We start from the raw sequence: 20,982 nt of genomic DNA on the forward strand, positions 1-20,982 counted from the left end.
TGGAGCGTTTTACGTATTGAGTCGGCCGACGTGGACTACGCATGAGTAATGTCAATTTGGACTAGACTTGGAATAGTTTATAGACACACGCGTATTGTATATGGTCAACGACTGATGTTTAACTTTTGTTCATATTGCGAAAGGTACAACGTATGTATGTGTGTGTGGGCGTGTGTATACATTTCTTTAAACAGGGGTTCGCTTAAATATAAATGCAGTAGAACCATCTTCCTCATTAGCTAGTACTCTTATCAGGCAATCTTCTAATCTAGGCGTGAAGATTTCCTCCAGTGCGCGCGGGCCGCACCGCTTATGCCCATGCACGACCAATCCATATTATATATCACAATGATAAAAAGTTTTACAAGATTTTTGTTGATTAAATTTATGACAATGCCAACAATGAGACGACACGGATTTAACTACACTTGTCTGGTCTTTAGTTTGAGTCCGTGCCATAAAGAAATTATTCTGCGTATCGCAACTGAACATAAAGATTAACTGTAGAGGCATAATAAACCTGCTGCAAGTATTTTGTTTGTTTAGCACCCACAAAAGTGTTGAACTTTCACAACGGATAGGTAAATATATTCGGGTATTGACCAATTTGACAAAATGTTACTAATTTTATTTTTAACCGCAAAGACCAACAAAGCGTGAGTGTTTACAATTTACTGATGTGAAGACAGCTTCTTCAGATTTTATAATTTTATTTTTGTTTTCGTTATTTACCTCAAAGTTGATGTTCCCACCGTCGCCATATTTTTGAAATATCTGCCCCAAATATCGATTATATTCTGTAGAGCCTTGGACAGGCGAGGCACTAAAAAGTGTGCCTACAAAGAACACGACTATGATCGATTTTGTATCCATTGAAATATCGTAACACTTAACCCCCTTTAATGTTAGAAAAAAAACTACTTTTTGAAACTACAATAATTTTAACGTCATGGCGATCCGTCTACAAAGCGACTACAAAGCGCACTTTACTCTGTTACTGATCTCAGGCTTTTAAATAATGGCATTGCAGGCAAACACTGCGTATCTTTCACTATGTCACCCTTGAACGAGTAAGTACTCGTTACTTTTTAAAGCTTTTAGTACCCGCAAGCAATATCAGTTAAGCTCTAAAAAGTAACCGCTTCTTAACTGTTACTAGCTAATGCAAAGCTTCATTCAAAGATTTCGGTGGGCGTCAAGAATTTAATTTGCTTGAAGCGATTGGATCCAATATACTTTTATACTGCTGCGGAGTCCTTTCACAAGACTAACGGCAATATTGTCTATTTGAACAATTTAAATACTGTTGGTTGTTCAGTAATCAATTGGATTTTATATATTTTAATGTATGAACTTCACTTGCTTATGTCAAATAACTTTGCAGTTTTTGCCATAAAATCTAGTTTTATTTTAAGATCACTGACTTAGTTGTTGTAATGCATAGTGTCACAATATTCAATAAAGACGGAAGGAATGTAGCTTTGAGCTGACCGTTTGACCGCTAATATGTACATTATGGGTGTTCTTAGTTGTATGGGGGAAAAAAATATTAATATTTTTTTAAGTCTCTGGCATTTTTCGTTTTCTTTTTGTCTAAAAAAATCTCAAAAAAATTTGGGGCCGATCGGATAATGTTTTTTGGGCGCGGTTTCAGTGTGAAATGAAATGTTAGTATATTGTTAACTTAAACTTTTATTATGTATGCTTGCAGATCAAGTTTATTTTAAATTTATGCCGGCTCATTTGTTAAAACGTTTTGACACATTTCCTTTCGCCCCTTGTTCTTGTTCATTAATAGCAATTAATCCACCAAATTGGAAGCTCTTGGAAGTTTTTGTGGTATTTCTTTCTTCCGTTAAAGCGAAAAAATATTTAATGTAATAGGTAAGTCTATTAAATTGTTTTCACTGCACTCTAGCGCCGCCTCTAGCCTAAGGCCAACTCTGCTCTTATAAGCCGCATAGTAAAACACGTTGGTACGTATAATTTGGATGTTTCTAATCCGATTTTAATAAAAAAAAAAGGGGGCATGGCAATAGTTTTAATCAATCAAAGTCTGCGCGAGTAAGCCAGTCTACATACCATGGACATGGCTAGATCGACTAGATCAAGAATATATATACTTTACGATGACGGAAAAGCTTCCTTCATTTATCCGAATTTAACATACCATTTCACCCTATGGATGCATGGTATAATAAACAGTCAAATTTTTGAATCATTGATGATCATTTGATTTGTTAATTATCTAGATTGGGAATATTAAGAACAAGAATCCACCCTGGAGCTGATCAATAATACATTCTAGTTACTAGAAGTGGGCATGGGCTGGGCTTTTATCGGGTACCCGTGGTATGGGTTGAAAAATCTATTTTCTGGTTGGGTGCAGGCGGGTATGGGTTAGGTTCCTCAACCCGACAATTCATTTGGAAATATGAAAACGCAATTGTATAATATTTAAATATTTTCTTTTCTTAACTTCGTGTACACTATCGATTACGTTTGTTATCGATTCTTTCAATTACCATTATCATCACCATCTATTACAATCGTGATCACTAAGAAAGGAGAAAAAAAAATAAGAAATGGAAATGTCGGACGCGAATAATAATGAAATTGACGAATGTGCATCAAAAATTGCAAAAGGCTTTCTTGTGCCTGCCATAACTTAAGCTTAGCAATGGATAATGTTATGGAAAAGAATCCCGTTGATGATATAAAAGTTTTAATAGACAATTCAAAAAATCTTGTAAAATTGTAAATCTTGTAAAAAAGCAAATCTCTAAAGCAAGAAGTAAAAACGCGAAGGAACTCCATATTTATGCTTGAAAGTATTTGCAAAGTCCAGCAAGAAATCAAAAGTTTACTTTTATCAAAAAATTAGATAAAACGTATACCAAATATTTATTTTACTTTAATAGAATCTAATTACATTTTTAAAACCGTTGAAAGATTGTTCCGACAAATTATCGTCTGAAAAAGAGCCAAATATTCATTTATATGCATTATGGTATGAAAAGCTTAAAAACAATGTAAAGTAGAAATATTTGATGCCAATGTTATAGAACAACTAAAACAAAAACAGTTCAGTTCAGTGCATTTGGTTGCGTTATTTTTAAACCCTCCATTCCAAGAACTTAGTTTTTTGCCTGACAAAAAAAAAATGTTTTGGAAACCGTCGAAAGCATGATGCTTAAAATTCGACTCGAAAATTAAAAACTCTTCGTCAAATTCGAACTATGAATTACAAGAGCATTTCGATACACATCAACCATAAAAAGTGAAACTTGAAAACAATGCGATCGATTTAGAGATAGAAAAATATTATGCCACAACTACTTTTTATACCATAGGGTGAAATGGTATATTAAAGTCGCCAAAATGTATGTAACAGGCAGAAGGTAGCATCTCCGACCCCACAAAGTATATATATTCTTTATCAGGATCAACAACCGAGTCGATCTAGCCATGTCCGTCCGTCCGTCTGTATGAACACGCAGATCTCGGAGACTATAAGAGCCACCAAATTTGGTATGTAGACTCGTGTGGTATGTAAATATATAGAGTTAATTGGAATTTTGACCACGCCCCCTTAAGCCCCAGAATTCACATAAAACTGTTTTTCTTAAAAAGTATAGCAGATAGAGACATCAAATTTGGTTTATATACTCGTTTAGTTAGCGCGCAGAAAATAATTGTTCCAACTTTATGACAGCTACCGACACTAAATTTGTATGTAAGCTAGCTTAATAGACGCGTAGATATTGACTATTTACAAATTTTGCCACGCCCATTTCCGCCCCCGAATATTAAACAAAACTGATTTTCTCGAAAGCTAACTAAGCTAAAGTCACCAAATTTAGTATGTATACTGGCTTAGTATGCGCGCAGAATATATATAATTTAATATGTTGCCACGCCCACTTACGACTCCATAATTTGGAAAAACCGATTGACTCTTGACCATCGCGATCAAATTGGGCAGACTAACAAATCTTATCTATTTCTATCAAACTACCAAATTTGATTGAAATCAGACTAGAAACATGCAAAATATGCGTATCAACGTATTTTGCTACGCGATCCATAAGGGCAGAATTGGCCGTTGACTAGTGGCGGCGCTAGAGTGCTCGTGTATTTGTAGAGTGAGCGAGATAGCATATGGTATGAGGCATGTTAAAACAATTTAATAGACATACATACATACATTTGGTTTTTGAAATTTTAAATATTTGTTTAACCTGGTGTATGGTATACCCAAGTCGGCGAGACGACTTACTTACTTCATTTAAATATGGGAATTTTAGACTTTTGGAAGCTGGCAACTAACTTGAAATTGTTACAAGTGGTGGCCAAACATATTTTATTTACCCCTGTGAGCTCTGCGACAAGCGCGAGAGTTTTTTTTCGTCATCGGGCAAAATATTAAACAAAAGGCGCACAAGATTGTTAAGTGCAAATCTTAATAAGTTGCATTTTTTGTATAAAAATATGTAAGTTTAGTGCTGCTTTGAAATTTTTTTTCATTCATTCTATTACTTGGTAAATATATTTAATGTACCTATGTAAGTGCTGATTTGGATAAAGCATAAAAAAATTGTATTTTCATTTCTACTATTACCTAATAAATATATTTAATGTAAGTACTGTTTCGCAGAAGTAAAAAAAAAGTTTTATTTTTTATTAAACATTTTTTCGGTCGGGCGGGTTGGATTTCGGTTTGCAAAATTTTTTTAGAAACGAATTACTGTCAGTCACGGTTTCGGACTCATTCCCCGAATTTAGGAACTTAAATGACTGTAACTTTTGATGGTAAAAGGTTTTGTACCAGGTTAAATGGCACTTAAACATTTTGAAAAGGCTTTTTAAAACCGCCAACATATTAAATTATAATTAACCTCGTAGAGTTAGTTTTTTCATTCGCTTTATTATACAAACATTTTATTTTTATGATATGAATCTTAAAGTATATTTTATAATTATGTTGTATATGGGAATTTTTTTTTAATATGTATGTAAATATGTATATAAACATGTCTTTTAGATTTGCTTCTTTTAAAGGAACTCTTCTTCTGTAGGGAATATACATAAATCATTTGGAATATAATTTTGAGTTATTTACAATAACATTTTGTGCGATGACTTTTTAAACAATTAATTGTGGCTTATTGTTAATGTTAATTACAAAAAAATGTGTATCCTTTAAAAAATTTGTAGAAAGGCACTTATCAATAAATCATTTTTGTGAGAGGCCTAATCAAATTTTTCCTGATTTGGCATACAGATGAAAAATTTCGAGCACCAAATATTGATGGCCTGCGATGTATCTGCTAACCAATTGACGGGATGATGTATGGTGAGATAATAAACTGGAATTCCCGAAAGTATTATAATTGTGCCAATACCCACTTCAAAGGGCGATTGCGAACAGGACGAGATCACCAGAAAGAGGCAAACAATGAGATATATGACAGGAAGTATCAAACTAACCCGAATTGGGCGCTCTGTCTTCGGTTGTTTATAACGTAACCACAAAAGTCCTGACACCGAGATGAGTGTAAATAAGGCCTCCACATAACTGACATAGTTGATCAACACATAGGTATCCTCGATAAAGAGTAAAAGCAATGTCAGAGCACCCTTGAAAGTAAGTAGAGTGACATTGTTAAATCGAACTAATGTAGAGATCTGTGTAGAAACTTACCAAAAATATCAGCGATGGTATTGGTGTCAAGCAGTTTACGTTAATCAGTGATATAGCAGCTGGCAAATGTCCATTTCTAGCTCCAACAAAGAATAACCTCGACGATGCGAATATCGCTCCATTCAGCGAGCCAAAGGTCGAACAGGCAACTGCGAATGGCATTATCCAGGACATATAGCCCAGCATTTTGTCACCAAATGTCACAGCCACCGCGTCGGATGAGAGAATTTCCTCCGTGGATAGTACAGAAAAGTATGCTATATTAGTGATCATGTAAATGACTGTCACCACCGGCATGGATATGCATATAGCCTTTGGTAAATTTTTATAAGGATCCTTTAACTCTTCGGTCACGAAATTCAGATAGTTCCATCCAGAGTATGAAAACAAGCCGCTGTAAAAGGCCAATGCTATATAGCCTGGTGATTGGAGGCCACCATCGAAGGGCTTATTCCAGTGCTCGGTATTACCGTTAAACAAATACCAAACTCCAGCGCCGACTATGACCAAAAGAGCCACCACTTTTGTGCCCGTAAATATATCCGTGACCCGAGTGACCCACTTAACGTTATAGCAATTTATAACTGTTAACACACCTTTGAAAAAGAAATGAGCAGATGCATTTAGTTATTGGGTTTATCTACCCAAATAATAGCATAACTTACATATCATGGCAGCTGCAAGTAGCTGAACAGCCTCGATGGGTGCCTCACACGATGGCCAGAAGGGTTTTAGCAAATACTGTGCAAAGGTCAAAGCCGTTATCGCATTACCCGTCGGGACCAAGATTAGTAAGGCAACCCAAAGATATAAAAATGCCGGAAGTGGACCAAATGCTGCTCCGATATATGCATAATCACCGCCTGATTTGGGTATCATGGTGCCTAAAAGCGTACGGGACAAATAGCATTATTTTCTTAGAATCCAAAATTTAACAAAAGAGAATTTAAGTAGTTTGCAGTTCTAATCATCTAAAGAATAACTCTAAACGTAATGTTTGTTCGAGTTAAGCACAAGACCATAAGATTCTATATGTTCATACTTATTAATGTAATTATTCTACACATTATTGTTTCTTTATTTTATATTCTGTGACAGCTCTAAGTTCAAGAAACCATAAGTTTATATAAAAATGTTTGAGTTTAATAAACTGGTCTTGTCAGATCGAATTATTCAGCTGTTTTAACAAATGACGTAAGATTGATCTGGTGTAAGCAAATCATCTAAACTGAACTATAATACTGAAATAAGCCCTAGATAGATTAAATTTAATATTTATATAATATTTAAATGTTGGACTGAAGATTTGTTTCACTTAAATATGAATGTATATAAGTATGTATGTATGTAGTATGTACATACATACATATATAGATTTTACGTATGGTCAACTTCTTAACAACATTTTCATTTTAATTGTAAGACAGTGTCCCAAATTCTACATGACCTCCTATAGAAATTCGTATTAAATCAGCAAGTTTACTTGAACTACTTGTACTAAATACTTTATGAACTGCAAGCTAACCAAAATATATACAAATGAATTTATGTGTGTAAATACAACATACATATTTTCATATGCACTTGTAAAAAAAAACTAGGAGCGTATTTTTATCACCCACCTCATTACTCACCCAATTCCGCATAACATAGAGCTCCCACCATGCTGAGTACTCCGCATAATACCCAAACAATAAGCGATTGTCCAATGGAACCGGAAAACTTGAGCACTCCTTTGGGGCTGACAAAAATGCCAGAGCCGACAATCACACCGACAATGATGGCCACACCGTCAAGAAGACCGATTTGTTTTTTTAATTGAACACCCGAAACATTGCTGGAACTCTTCGAAGTGGTTGAACCGGAGCGAACACGTTGCTTGCCAGAGGCTTCTATTGAAGGCACCTCAAAAACTTGGCGGGGAATTAATGTTTCGCTAGCCTGAACTCGCGCCATGTTTTTGTGATTTTGCCTAAACTAAGCGCTTCTTAAAGATTTATTTTTTTTTAATTTCAACTCGTTTTTTTTTATCTATTTATGTATAGGTTATTCATATAATTTCATTGCTTTTATCGTTCTTAGTTTTCAGTGCACCGCCTTCTAGTGCCAGCGTGAATATTATTTGGAACGTTTCAAATACAATTTTTATCTCGTGTTGTTGTGTTTGTTGTACTAGGCCACATGCTTTTGTTTGTTTGCCTTTGTATTGCATTTGTTTTTTTTTTACTGAACAGTTATCATAGCTCACACGTGGATCTTGCTGTAAGAGTTTGTTTTAAATTAAGAGACATATTTTTCTGTCTGCTATGATTTATTTTAATAAAGTGGGCACATGGTTAAAAAATAAAACAGAATTCAAATTTCCCTTTTTGCGACCGCTCTCTGCACGCTCTGAATTCAAACTAAGTTTGAACACACAATTTTTACTCCCCTTTATGCGTCTAGTCGACGAAACTGTCGTCGGTACTTCTGCTTTTGCGTTTGCCTTTGCCTGCTTTTTTACGTTCAACTTTGACTTTGCATTCAATATTGTTATTTGTGGGTCGACACAGCTGCGTTTACTCTTTGTTTTCTCTCTCTCTCTCCTTACATCTCTTTTCTTTGCAAGTTCGTATGTATGTATTTTTGTATCCAAACGTTTTGTACGTTCTTCATCGGGTAAGAATTTGCCACATGGTCTTCAAACGTACGTATGATGCAAGAACCTACGAACATTTCAGCAGGTAAACTGTATGCTTTCCATTAAGCACTGTGCGTGCGCGTCGTCTCTTGTCTGGCCTTCGTCTAAAGCAAATTTATTGCCCAAAAATAGAATGCCTTTTTGCCAAATGTCTCGTCGTGTGTCGTCACTAGCAAAAGTTTGATGAACTATGTATGTACATATGCATGTATGTATGTATGTACTATGTGCGTGTGCATACACACATACATGTGTATGTACGTACATCCATATGTACATATGTATATGTATGTGAGTATGTATGTACATACATTTCATACAGAAGCACACGTGTCTCTAAGACGCTCTTTTGTTGACAACAATCATGCGCAGCATAGTTAGTAAGTCTAATCTGTTAGCCACTGACATTTAAGGTCTGAGGTGCATACATATGTATGTATGAACATACATATGTATGTAGTTATGTATGTACATAAACATTAGGGGTGTTCTTATTTTAAAAAATTCGAAATTCACCATGTGTCGGGCGTTTGTTTTTTCTTACATAGTTTAAAAAAATCTCAAACAAATTTGGGGCCAATCAGATAATGTTTAATCGGCGCGGAACTCACCTAAAGTTTTCAGTGTGATGCTCCCATATAAGCATACATACATATGTACATATGTATCTACATAGCTCCATACAAATATCATAGGAGTGAGCGAGGTACATATACATATGTATGTATGTACATACATACGTACATACATATACTTGAAAAATACTATGAAATTAAATATTAATACATTGTTAACACTATTGATGTTATCTTACAAAATAAAAAGAAGAATATAAAACAAATGTTTCTTAATTAATGTATATGTACATATATGTATTATTGATCAGCATCAACAACCGAGTCGATCTAGCCATGTCCGTCTGCCCGTCCGTCCGTATGAACGCCCAGATATCGGAGAATATAAGAGATGGAGCCACCAAATTTGGTATGTAGGCTCGTGTAATAAATAAAGTGATCAAGTTTATTTAAATTTTTTACCACGCCCCTTTCGCGCCCCTGCAATTTAAAAAAGCGTTTTTTTAAAGATTATTTTAGCTAGAGACACCATATTTGGTATGTATATTTGATTAGTAATTGCGCACATTTTGTATGTGCAAAGATTTTGCACGCCTCTTTCCGCCCCCGTAATTTGAAAAAACTCGATTATTTCCCGTAATTTTCTACCTTGTGCAATCAAATGTGACACACTTATTAATATCCAGCAAAATACCAAATTTGATCAAAATCGGACTAAAAATAGCCAAGCCAAATGCATATAAGCGTTTTTCCATAAGGCCGGAGTTGGCCGTTAGCTGGTGGGGGCGCTAGAGTGCTCGTATGCTTTGAGTGAGCGAGATACTAAGATATGCTTATAAAAAGCATGTGAACAGAATTTTTAAAAATACGTAAATGCATTTGGTTTCATAAATTTAAAATATTTGTTTTACTGGTGTATGGTATACCTCAGTCGGCCAGACGACTTCGGTCGGCAGCGCTAGTGTGGCTGCCACCAGCCAACGGTCATCTCCGGCCTTACGGAAAAACGTTTATACGCATAACTTGGCTATTTTTCGTCCGATTTGTAACAAATTTGTTTTTTTTTTTTGCTGGAATTTAAGTGTGCTAAATTTGATTGCACAAGGTAAAATTACGGGAAATAATCAAAATTTTCCAAATTACGGGGGCGAAAAAGGGCGTGGCAAACACACAAATAAACTGTGCGCATTTACCAAGCAAATATATGTACATACCAAATAGGGTGTCTCTAGCTAGAATAGTTTTTGAGATAAACGTTTTTTTTCAATTGCGGGGACGGAAAGGGGCGTGGCAAAAATTTGAAATAAACTTCATCACTTTACACACTACACGAGTCTACATACCAAATTTGGTAGCTCTAGCTTTTACAGTCTTCGAGATCTAGGTGTTCATACGGACAGACGGACATGGCTAGATCGACTCGGCTGTTGATGCTGATCAAGAATATATATACTATGGGGTCGGAAAAGCTTCCTTCTGCCTGTTACATACATTTTGGCGACTTTAATATACCATTTCACTCTATGGGTGTATGGTATAAAAACTAAGATATTGATCAAAATCACTGTTTTTCACCGATCGTTCCTATGGGAGCTATGTATATGATATAGTTACCCGATCTTAATCAAATTTGGCATAGTCATTTATATGTGTAATAAACTCACCAATATTAAATTTCACGACAGCTCAGAAAATAACGAAGTTCTTGAGAAAAGTCACTGTTCGTGACTTTGCCGTTTGTATGGGAGCTATATGATATAGTGGTCCGATCCGAGATATACAACCCCTGCAGTATATACAAGCCTACATGCAAAATTTCAGCTCTGTAGCTTTAACGGTCTAGGAGGAGTTTGCGTTGATCCAGACGGACGGACGGACAAGGCTATTCGAACTCGTCTCGTCGTGCTGATCAAGAATATATATACTTTATATGGTCGGAAATGCTTCCTTCTATGCGTTGCACACTTCTGACCAAAATTAAAATACAAGTATAACAAGGGGAACTTCAGGTATGCGAGTCCCCGATTTGGATGAATTTTGGGTTTTGGTTGTAAAATACCACGTCATTTGAAGCTGTGTGAAATATTTCGGCGCACTATTCTATATTTTCCTAAGAAATCGGCTTTAAAGTTATAGCTTTGGTGACTTATAAGTAAAACGCCGAGTGGTATTCAAGCAGTTCGGCGCTGTAAGGGGTAGAGGTCCTGCCTAAAATCGACGAAACTCTGGGTCAACTCCCGCCCGAAACTAGTTAGTTTTGGGCTTTCATTCGAAACTCGAACCCGAGTTTCGTCGATTTTAGGCAGGACCTCTACCCCTTATACCGTCGAGCTGCTTGACGTCTAGTCGGCGTTTTAGTTATAAGTCATTAAAATTATAACTTTAAAGCCAATTTATTAGGAAAATATAGAATAGTGCGCCGAAATATTTCACACAGCTTTAAATGACGGGGTATTCTACAACATAACCAAACTTTATCCAAGTCGGAGATTCGCATACCTGAAGTTCCCCTTGTAAGATATGCTTGAAATAAGCATGTTAACACAATTTTTTAAAAGTAAGTAAATGCATTTGTTATTATAAATTTGAAATATTTGTTTTACTGGTGTATGGTATACCTAAGTCGGAGGGACGACTTACTTACTTCATTATACCATACACCCATAGGGGAAATGGTATATTAAAGTCGCCAAATTGTATGTAACAGGCAGAAGGAAGCATCTCCGACCCCACAAAGTATATACATATATTCTTGATCAGGATCAACAACCGAGTCGATCTAGCCATGTCCGTCTGTCCGTCCGTCCGTCCGTATGAACACCTAGATCTCGGAGACTATAAGAGCTAGAGCCACCAAATTTGGTATGCAGTCTCGTGTAGTATGTACGCTTATCGAGTTTTTGCCACGCCCCCTTCCGCCCCCGGAATTTACATAACTCTGATTTTCTTAAAAACTATGTAAGCTACCGACATTAAATTTGGTATGTAAGCTAGCTTAATAGATTATTTCCGCCCCCGAAAATTAAACAAAACTGATGTGCTCGAAAACTAACAAAGCTAAAGTCACCAAATTTAGTATGTATATTGGCTTAGTATGCGAGCAGAATACATATATTTTAATATGTTGCCACGCCCACTTCCGCCTCCATAATTTAGAAAAAACCGATTGGCTCTTGCAATTTTTTGACCATCGCGATCAAATTTGGCATACTAATAAATCTTATCTATTTCTATCAAACTACCAAATTTGATTGAAATCGGACTAGAAACATGCAAAATATACGTATGAACGTATTTTGCTACGCGATCCACAAGGGCAGAATTGGCCGTTGGTTAGTGGCGGCGCCAGAGTGGTCGTGTGTTTGTAGAGTGAGCGAGATATCATATGGTATGAGGCATGTTAAAACAATTTAATAGACATACATTTGGTTTTCGAAATTTTAAATATTTGTTTCACCTGGTGTATGGTATACCCAAGTTGGCGAGACGACTTACTTACTTCATTTTAAGTGTAGGGGAGGGGGACCAGCTGGGACATTCTCAAATATTTTTGACATCCGGTATGAGATTGACAGCTTGAGCCCTGTAAATCATGTTTGTTAGACGTTCTGCAGTTTTTGGACAGACACCAACGTTAATAGTCGCATTATACATACGCCCACCAAACATCGTGTTGAAAATTGTGCGAAAAAGTTATTGCCAGTTTTCAAAGTACCAAAATTTTGTGAAATTAACACTGAAAAGGTGAGTGTAATGCATCCAAATATTGTAATTGCCGTATATTTTGTGATTCTATATGAATTCATGTGATTATGTGGTGCCGCTGCTTCAAAAAAGCCTTCGAATCGGTGACGAAAGCCGATGCAAAGTGCTAAACTGACCTCTCCTGAAAATCGTGCTGTTTTGAAGAAAAAGAGGCCAAAGGGGCGAAGAAGCCAACACAACGAAGGGAGCAACACCAGGCAACACCGGGCAACACCAAGCGAGCAACACCATCACGAGCGGCCAAGCGCGTCAAACCAGCATCACCACCATCTGATAAAGAAACAGATTTTTGCATCGTTTGCATCAAATTGACAGCTGCCAACTTGATCAATTGCAATGTATGCAAGCGTTATTATTTTCACTTGCAAATACTACAAAAGTGACGTGGACGACGACGAGGAATATTTCAATGACGATGATGAATAAAAATCGTTGTCATTTATGGCCATTGAAGGTTATTTTCTTTTAAGAGGCTTTTTAAAACCCGTGTCACAACTGGGCCCCCTCCCCTACTTTAGAATGTTATACCCTTGAAGAGGGTATTATACAATTGATCAGATGTTTGTAACGCAGAGGCACGTAGTGGCTCTTTTGGCTCCCGTGGCTCTTTACCGGCAGAGGCTGGGCAGAGAAAAAGGTCAAGTTGCGAGCTCGAGATCGCGACCCTTTTCCCCCTCCCCGAAAAATTCGGTACTTGTCTGTCCCTCTGCCTAAAAGTTCGACGACGATCGCTCGCTCGACCCAAAAAAGGTCGTTTATGACCCGTCATAAAACTCGAGACACACAAATTTTTGTGTGCGTCGAGACCAAAAAATGTCCTTTTTCTCTGCCCAGCCTCTGCTGCTGATGCTCTGGCTCCCAAGTTAAATTTTCGTGCCCACCCTTGCCATAAAGTATATATATTTTTGATCAGCTAAGAAGCTAAGTTGATATAGCCATGTCAGTCTTGTATGATAGTTTTGGTTATAAAACATCAGATCCCGAAATTTCAATCAGATTGCCAATCGCGGCATGCTGTACAAGGGGATGGAAATGATGTTTGGAAGGTTTTGTCTGTGCATTGATGAATTGAGTTACAGAAAAAGAGTTTGGAACATGTAAAAATAGTATGGGACTGCAAGGGTATATAAACTTCGGCTATGCCGAAGTTAGCTTCTTTGATATTTTTTCTTGAGAATCATTTTTATACCATGCACCCATAGGGTCAAATGTTCGTCCGTCCGTCTGTCCGTAGATCACGTAGACCTCGGAGACTATAAGAGCTACAGTCACCAAATTTGATACTTTGACTCCTGTAATATCTACGGTGTTGAAGTTTATTTCAAATTTTTGCCACAACCCCTCACGCCTCCGCAAGTGAAATAAAACTGATTTTCTCGCAAATTTACAAAGCTAGAACCACCAAATATGGAATTGTATTGGCTTAGTATACTCGCAGAATTTACATAAAACTGATTTTCTTAAAAACTATAATAGTTAAGGTCATAACATTTGGTATATCTACCTGTTATTTAACGCGCAGAAACTACTTGTTCAAACTATTTGCCCCGCCCTGCCATAGAACTGGTTTTCTCGAAAACTAATTTGTTACTATAGTAATCTATTTCATAAGAGCTGAGAGTGAGTGCTAGTGTGTTTGTGAGAGTGAGCGAAATAGCAAGATAGCGAGAAATTTAAATTTATTTTTTCACCCAGTGCATGGTATACTGAAGTCGGCGAGACGACTTACTTCCTTCATTTGTATACCCTTGCAGAGGGTATTATAAAATTGGTCAGATATTTGTAACGCACAGAAGGGGACGTTTCGAATTCCCCATTTCCCATAAAGTATATGTATTCTTGATCAGCATAAGAAGCTGAGTCGATATACAGCTATGGTCACATAATTGGGACAAAAAAAAATTTTGCTTTAAAAACTTTTTTTTGGGAAACTTGGTCACATTTTTTTCAAATTTTTGGATTTATTACTTTACTTGGATCATGCTCTTTAAATGTAACGGACAATTGTTCCGTTACTTCTATTGGTTTTGTTTTGATCTGCATTTTCTTAGCACAGCTTGGTTTTTTGTTGGACATAGAATTGGCACAAAACTTTGGAAAGCACGTTTTTCTTGTAAAAAAGTCGCGTTAGTTGAATATTTTTGGATATTTTGCTAAAATATAACCAATTTAATAATTTTATTGAAAAAATGGGTAGTGGAAAGACTTGTACCATTGAGGAAAGAGCAATCATTCACCGGCTAAGTTTGTCGGGTAAAAAGCCAGCAGAAATCGCTGAGCTAATGAAATGTTCCAGAAAAATGGTATACAATGCACTTGCCTTGGTTAAAAAAAATCCCAAATACCTAAAAGAGAACAAGACCAGGAAGCCAAAGCCTCGAAAGACTGACCCCAACATCGAGAAGATCATAGCTCGCAAGAGTAAGGCTGACCCTTTTAAGTCTGCACGAGACATTATGGTTGAAATCAATGAGGAATATGACTTAAACGTATCCAGAAGACTTGTATCAAGACGACTAAACGAAAATTTACTCTTTGGGCGCATGAGCAGGAAGAAACCGCTCCTGTCAAAAGCAAATATACAAAAACGATTGCTTTTCGCAAAGGCCCACAAGGATAAAGATGGCCAATTCTGGAAAAACGTGCTCTGGAGTGACGAAACAAAGATAAATAGAATGGGACCTGATGGAAAAACATTTGTTCGTCGCCCAAAAAACCAAGCCCTTAATTCCAGGTACACAGGCATCAAATATGGAGGAGGTAGAATCATGTGTTGGGGTGCATTTTCTTGGCACGGTGTGGGCCCGCTCGTAAGGATTGAGGGTAATATGGACAAATTTCAGTATTTGGATATACTAAAAAATACCATGGAACCTTTCGCCTTCGACAACATGCCTGTGAGATGGACTTTTATGCAGGACAATGACCCCAAACACACATCAAAGGTCGTTAAACGCTGGTTCGAGGAAGAAAAGCTGGAAGTTATGGAATGGCCACCTCAAAGTCCAGATCTTAACCCTATCGAAAATCTGTGGAACGATGTCAAAGTGGAAATTGCAAAGAAAAAGTTTAAAAATTTGGAAGATTTGTGGTCTGGAGTCAAGGAAGCGTGGTATTCCATACCTAAGGACAAATGTCAGAAGCTAGTGGAGAGTATGAACAGGAGATGTCAGGCAGTCATCGAAAATAATGGATATAGTACGAAATACTAGTATTAATTTCTGTTTTCATCGGGCAATTATAGTTAGTTTTTGTAAAAAAACGATTCTTTAATATTTTGTGCCAATTATGTGTCCAGGCAATTTTTGAGTTTTTTATTAAGTTTTTGAGTTTTTATGACTTTTTGAATTTAAATTAATTTTTTTTTGTGTTCATAGATTAGTCAAACCTTGGGCTAGAAAATGCCATCCAATATGTGTTCCTTATATTTTATTATATAATAAAAAATTACCCTTAAAAATATAAATTTTTTTTGTGCCAATTATGTGACCATAGCTGTAGACATGTCCGTCTGTCCGTCGGTGCATATGCGTTTAACTCAGCCATCTTAAGAGCTATCGGCATGCATTTTTTTTTGGGTCTTTTTATTACCCGGGTATGATAAAGTATAAAAATCATCATCGGACCACAAATAGTTCTAGAAGAAACATTTTCATAGAAATTGGAGTATGCCCATTAAATTTACTAATATGATAGTATTGGATATAAAATCTCATATCCCAAAATTTGAATCTGATCGGATAAATAGAACACAAGTTACAGTCAATATAAATCGGCTAAAGCGCTGCCGGCAGCGCTGCCTGCTGCTTACCACGTCATCAACAGAGCACATGCATACGCACACAGACGCAACGCTACATGAACTGTATGTGTATGCGTGCCGTGCTTTGCTTAGTGATCATTCGAATGATGGAAGAAGAAAATAAAATTGTAGTAAAAAGAGAAATAATGTTTTGTTTGTGTATTTATGAATTATGTTGCAGGGAAAGAAATTTCAAAATGTAAAAATATTATTGCCAAAGACTGCAAGGGTATAAAAACTTCGGCATTGCCGAAGTTACCTTCTTTGATATTTTTTACATGCAGACGTGAGCATCACCTAGAAAGACAAATTTATAAACGATAGCTTTTAATACCGAAATTTGGGTAAAATAGTTTTGTTCTGATGCCAACGTAAATGTTCAAAGACTAGAAGCCCTAGAAATTGATTCCAACTAGAGAGCTGCATGAATGGAAGCAAAGTCAAAGTCAAATGAATCCATTCGAATTGAATTCAAATAAATGAGTGACAACTACACAATGAAATGAATGAGTGTGAGTTTGTACTTGTCATATCTCGCAAAATACGTAACTCTGTTTAATGAAAGGCAATGAATTGAGTGTCAAAACATCGAATTGTACTAAGGCACTCGAATCATTAGAATTATTCGAATTGCCTCATTTTTATTGGGATGTTTAAAAGCAACAAAAACTAATTATTTTATCAAAAATGTATGGAAAATAATGGCGAAATGGGGGCTATTAAAATTAAAATATGCTATACACCAAAAACTTAAGGACACAGTTTTGGATTTGACAATTTGGGACAAATTTTGTAATATCTATTTTTTCTAAATTAGATTCCTAGTTGCCACGAACCGTGAAAACATAAATAAGGCTTTCTAATATATTATAAAAAAAAATTATATTCTTTAATCCATCATATACACAGTGGATCTACTTTTTAATATACTTCACTATTTCGAATCTCTGTAGGGGGTTTGAACCCGATAACAACAGTATTGTAGTCTGAGTAGGTCCCCACTGAGCCACTAACCACTCTAGTTTCGTAGTACAGTAATCACATATAGTTACAAAATATACAATACAAATAAATACTAAATACTAAAATCAGAATTGGAATTCGAATGCATTCGAATCATAGCAACTCATTGACTTACTTTCTAACTCATTCAATTCGTTTTGTTTCGTTTGAATGTTGTGCGACTGATTTTTACGTCGCACACTCATTTAGTTGAAGTCGATTTTCAAAGTCATTCAATTAATTTATTTGGTTTTGAATGTTGTTAACTCGAATTGATTTTTCGATCATTCATGCAGCTCTCTAGTATTAAGGTAGCTTTCATACCAAATTTAATGTCGGTAGCTTTCATAGTTTTTAAGAAAATCTGTTTTTTGTAAATTCCGGGGGCGTGGCAAAAAGTTGGAACAATTTTTTTCTGCGCTCTAACTAAACGAGTATATAAACCAAATTTGATGTCTCTATCTGCTATACTTTTTAAGAAAAACAGTTTTATGTAAATTCTGGGGGCGTAAGGGGGCGTGGCCAAAATTCCAATTAACTATATATTTACATACCACACGAGTCCACATACCCAATTTGGTGGCTCTAGCTCTTATAGTCTCCGAGATCTGCGTGTTCATACAGACGGACGGACGGACAGGCGGACATGGCTAGATCGACTCGGTTGTTGATCCTGATCAAGAATATATATACTTTGTGGGGTCGGAGATGCTTCCTTCTGCCTGTTACATACATTTTGGCGACTTTAATATACCATTTGATAGCACTATCCAGCGAAATAACAAATTTAATACAAATCGTTTCAAAATTTTTAGTTTAAAACGCTAAAACTAAGGATGGGTCAAAATGGCGCACTAGTAGAAATTTAAATATGGCGTTCTAAAATCATAACTATATTTGAATAAAAGTCCGATATATAAACTAGTTATTGATAAAAACAGTACATGTGGATCAGAATACTATATCATATAGCTGCCGTACAAACGATGAAATTAAAAATCATAAATAAAAGGTTTAACCAATTAAAATTGTTGATGGTACAAAAAGTGTTTTTTCTAAATAAATTTTTTAAAAGAAATTTTTTTTCGAAAAATTGCTTTATTTTATATAAAAAATTTGTAAAACGCCGATGCGCCCTATTGCCACGCTATTTTTGACAACGCCAATTTGAGGTACGTTCGAAAAAACCGATATAGCTTTGTAACGGTAAGTTATATCGAAACGTATCTTTGATCAATAATTGGACAATGAATTAACATTGCATTTAAGAGCTCGTATGAGAGGATACGAGCACTCAATCAGAATATATGACGGAGGGCCGGGGGTAACTTCGACCGCGTCAAAGTTTGTATACCCTTGCATCTTTTTTGGTAATTCTTTCCTTCCCTATAGCCATCAAAGTGGAAAAACGTTTTATCTAAAAAAGCTGTTTCCGAAAGAACGGCCTTCAATCTTAGCATAGCAAATAACGACAATATTGATCAAAATCACTGTTTTCCACCGATCGTTCCTATGGGAGCTAAATGATATAGTTACCCGATGTTTATTAAATTCGGCACAGTCATTAACAGAGATATTAAACTAACAAATGTTTAATTTGAAGGAGCAATCGCGTCAAAAGTAATGAAATTATTGACAAAAGTCACTGTTCTCGACCGATTCTTCCTATGGGAGCTATATGATATAGTCACCCGATCTTGATCAAATTTAGCATAGTCGTTTATATGTGTAATAAACTCACCAATATTAAATTTCAATAGCTCAGAAAATAACAAAGTTATTGAGAAAAGTCACTCTTTGTATGGTCCGATCCGGCTGAATCCGAGATATACAACCCCTGCAGTATATACAAAAGCCTACATGCAAAATTTCTCTGTAGCTCTAACGGTCTAGGAGGAGTTTGCGTTGATTCAGACGGACGGACATGGCTATTTGAACTCGTCACGTCATGCTGATCAAGAATATATATACTTTATATGGTCGGAATTCCTTCCTTCTATGCGTTGCACACTTCTGACCAAAATTAATATACCCTTTTTGCAAGGGCCGATTAGCCCCAGTGTCCTCTAAATAAAAAATTTTTTATCTATCTTCCTCAAAAAATGTACACGCTAAGACAACTTTTACTATTTTTCGGTCACTCACACGACAAAAATGAAGTAAGTAAGTCGTCTCGCCGACTTAGGTATACCATACACCAGTAAAGCAAATATTTCAAGTTTATTAAACAAATGCATTTTCACATGCTTCTTACAAGCATATCTTAGTATCTCGCTCACTCAATCATACGAGCACCCTAGCGCCCCCACCAGCCAACGGCCAACTCCGGCCTTATGGGAAAACGTTTATATGTAAACTCGACTGTTTTCTGTCCGATTTTGATCAAATTTGGTATTTTGCTAAATATTAGTATTAGATTTAAGTGTGGCAAATTGGTTGCATAAGGTAAAAAAATACGGGAGATAATCAAGTTTGTGAAATTACGGGGGCGGAAAAGGGCGTGGCAAAATTTTTATACATACAAAATGTGTGCATTTACTAAGCGAATATACATACCAAATATGGTGTCTCTAGCTGGAATAGTTTTTGAGATAAACGCTTTTTTTAAATTGCGGGGGCGGAAAAAGGCGTGGCAAATATTTGAAATAAACTTGATCACTCTACATACTACACGAGTCTACATACCAAATTTGGTGGCTCTAGCTCTTACAGTCTCCGAGATCTAGGTGTTCATACGGACAGACGGACGGACGGACAGACGGACATGGCTAGATCGACTCGGTTGTTGATCCTGATCAAGAATATATATACTTTGTGGGGTCGGAGATGCTTCCTTCTGCCTGTTACATACATTTTGGCGACTTTAATATAACATTTCATCCTATGGGTGTATGGTATAAAAATGACTTAACAGAAAAGCAAAATTACGGTAAATTTGTACTCTCCCTATATTTTTTACGGCTAGTTCACTTATTTATGTTTAATTTAAGAACAAAACCTTTACGGTAAGAGAACTCCAAGTCTCCTAAATATTTTGAAGAATATATATATAATTTTTGGGCTCAATTCATTTGTATTCTAAAATTTATAGCCACTGCTGGCATTTTTTTTGGAAGATGGGTCGCGTAAAGCCTATGACCAGTTTTGAAAAAACACTGACATTGAGTCAAGCTTAAACTCCACGTCAGAGTGCGTACGTGTAAAAATAATTACTCTGAAAACGATAAGCAGCAAAAATACATTAGAATATAAAATGTATTCACAAACAAATCTTTTTAATAGTTATTCACCAAAGTATGACCTATGAATAAATCAAAGTCAAAACGTTGTAAGTATTTTTTTCCGTAATGAAGCAGACTATGGAAAATGTGAATGGAGGAAAAAACAAAAGGGCTGGAACTAACTTCGACCGCATCTCTCTTTACATACCTAAGTGGAAAAACGTTTTATCAAA

General features: G+C 36.2%; 1 protein-coding gene across 1 annotated transcript; it reads right to left on the bottom strand.

Moving 5' to 3' along the window:
- Positions 1–5,012: 5,012 nt before the first annotated feature.
- On the bottom strand, positions 5,013–7,887 carry LOC6651935 (Y+L amino acid transporter 2). Its single transcript, XM_002074348.4, has 4 exons — positions 7,339–7,887; positions 6,370–6,588; positions 5,705–6,300; positions 5,013–5,640 (listed from the first exon to the last, which is right to left on the bottom strand). Exons 1-4 carry the CDS (start codon positions 7,658–7,660, stop codon positions 5,254–5,256), a joined length of 1,524 nt encoding a protein of 507 aa, XP_002074384.1. The 5' UTR covers positions 7,661–7,887; the 3' UTR covers positions 5,013–5,253.
- Between the last annotated feature and the right edge of the window lie 13,095 nt (positions 7,888–20,982).

The sequence above is a fragment of the Drosophila willistoni genome, assembly GCF_018902025.1.
Source record: "Drosophila willistoni isolate 14030-0811.24 chromosome XR unlocalized genomic scaffold, UCI_dwil_1.1 Seg106, whole genome shotgun sequence".
NCBI lineage: Eukaryota > Metazoa > Arthropoda > Insecta > Diptera > Drosophilidae > Drosophila > Drosophila willistoni.

Excerpts from the sequence above, each read along its gene's own strand:
- LOC6651935 (XM_002074348.4), bottom strand. The coding sequence starts at position 7,660 with ATGGCGCGAGTTCAGGCTAGCGAAACATTAATTCCCCGCCAAGTTTTT. Across the intron at positions 6,301-6,369 it reads ACTTGCAGCTGCCATGATAT|GTGTGTTAACAGTTATAAAT; the intron begins GTAAGTTATGCT and ends TCTTTTTCAAAG. Across the intron at positions 5,641-5,704 it reads TACCATCGCTGATATTTTTG|GGTGCTCTGACATTGCTTTT; the intron begins GTAAGTTTCTAC and ends CTTACTTTCAAG.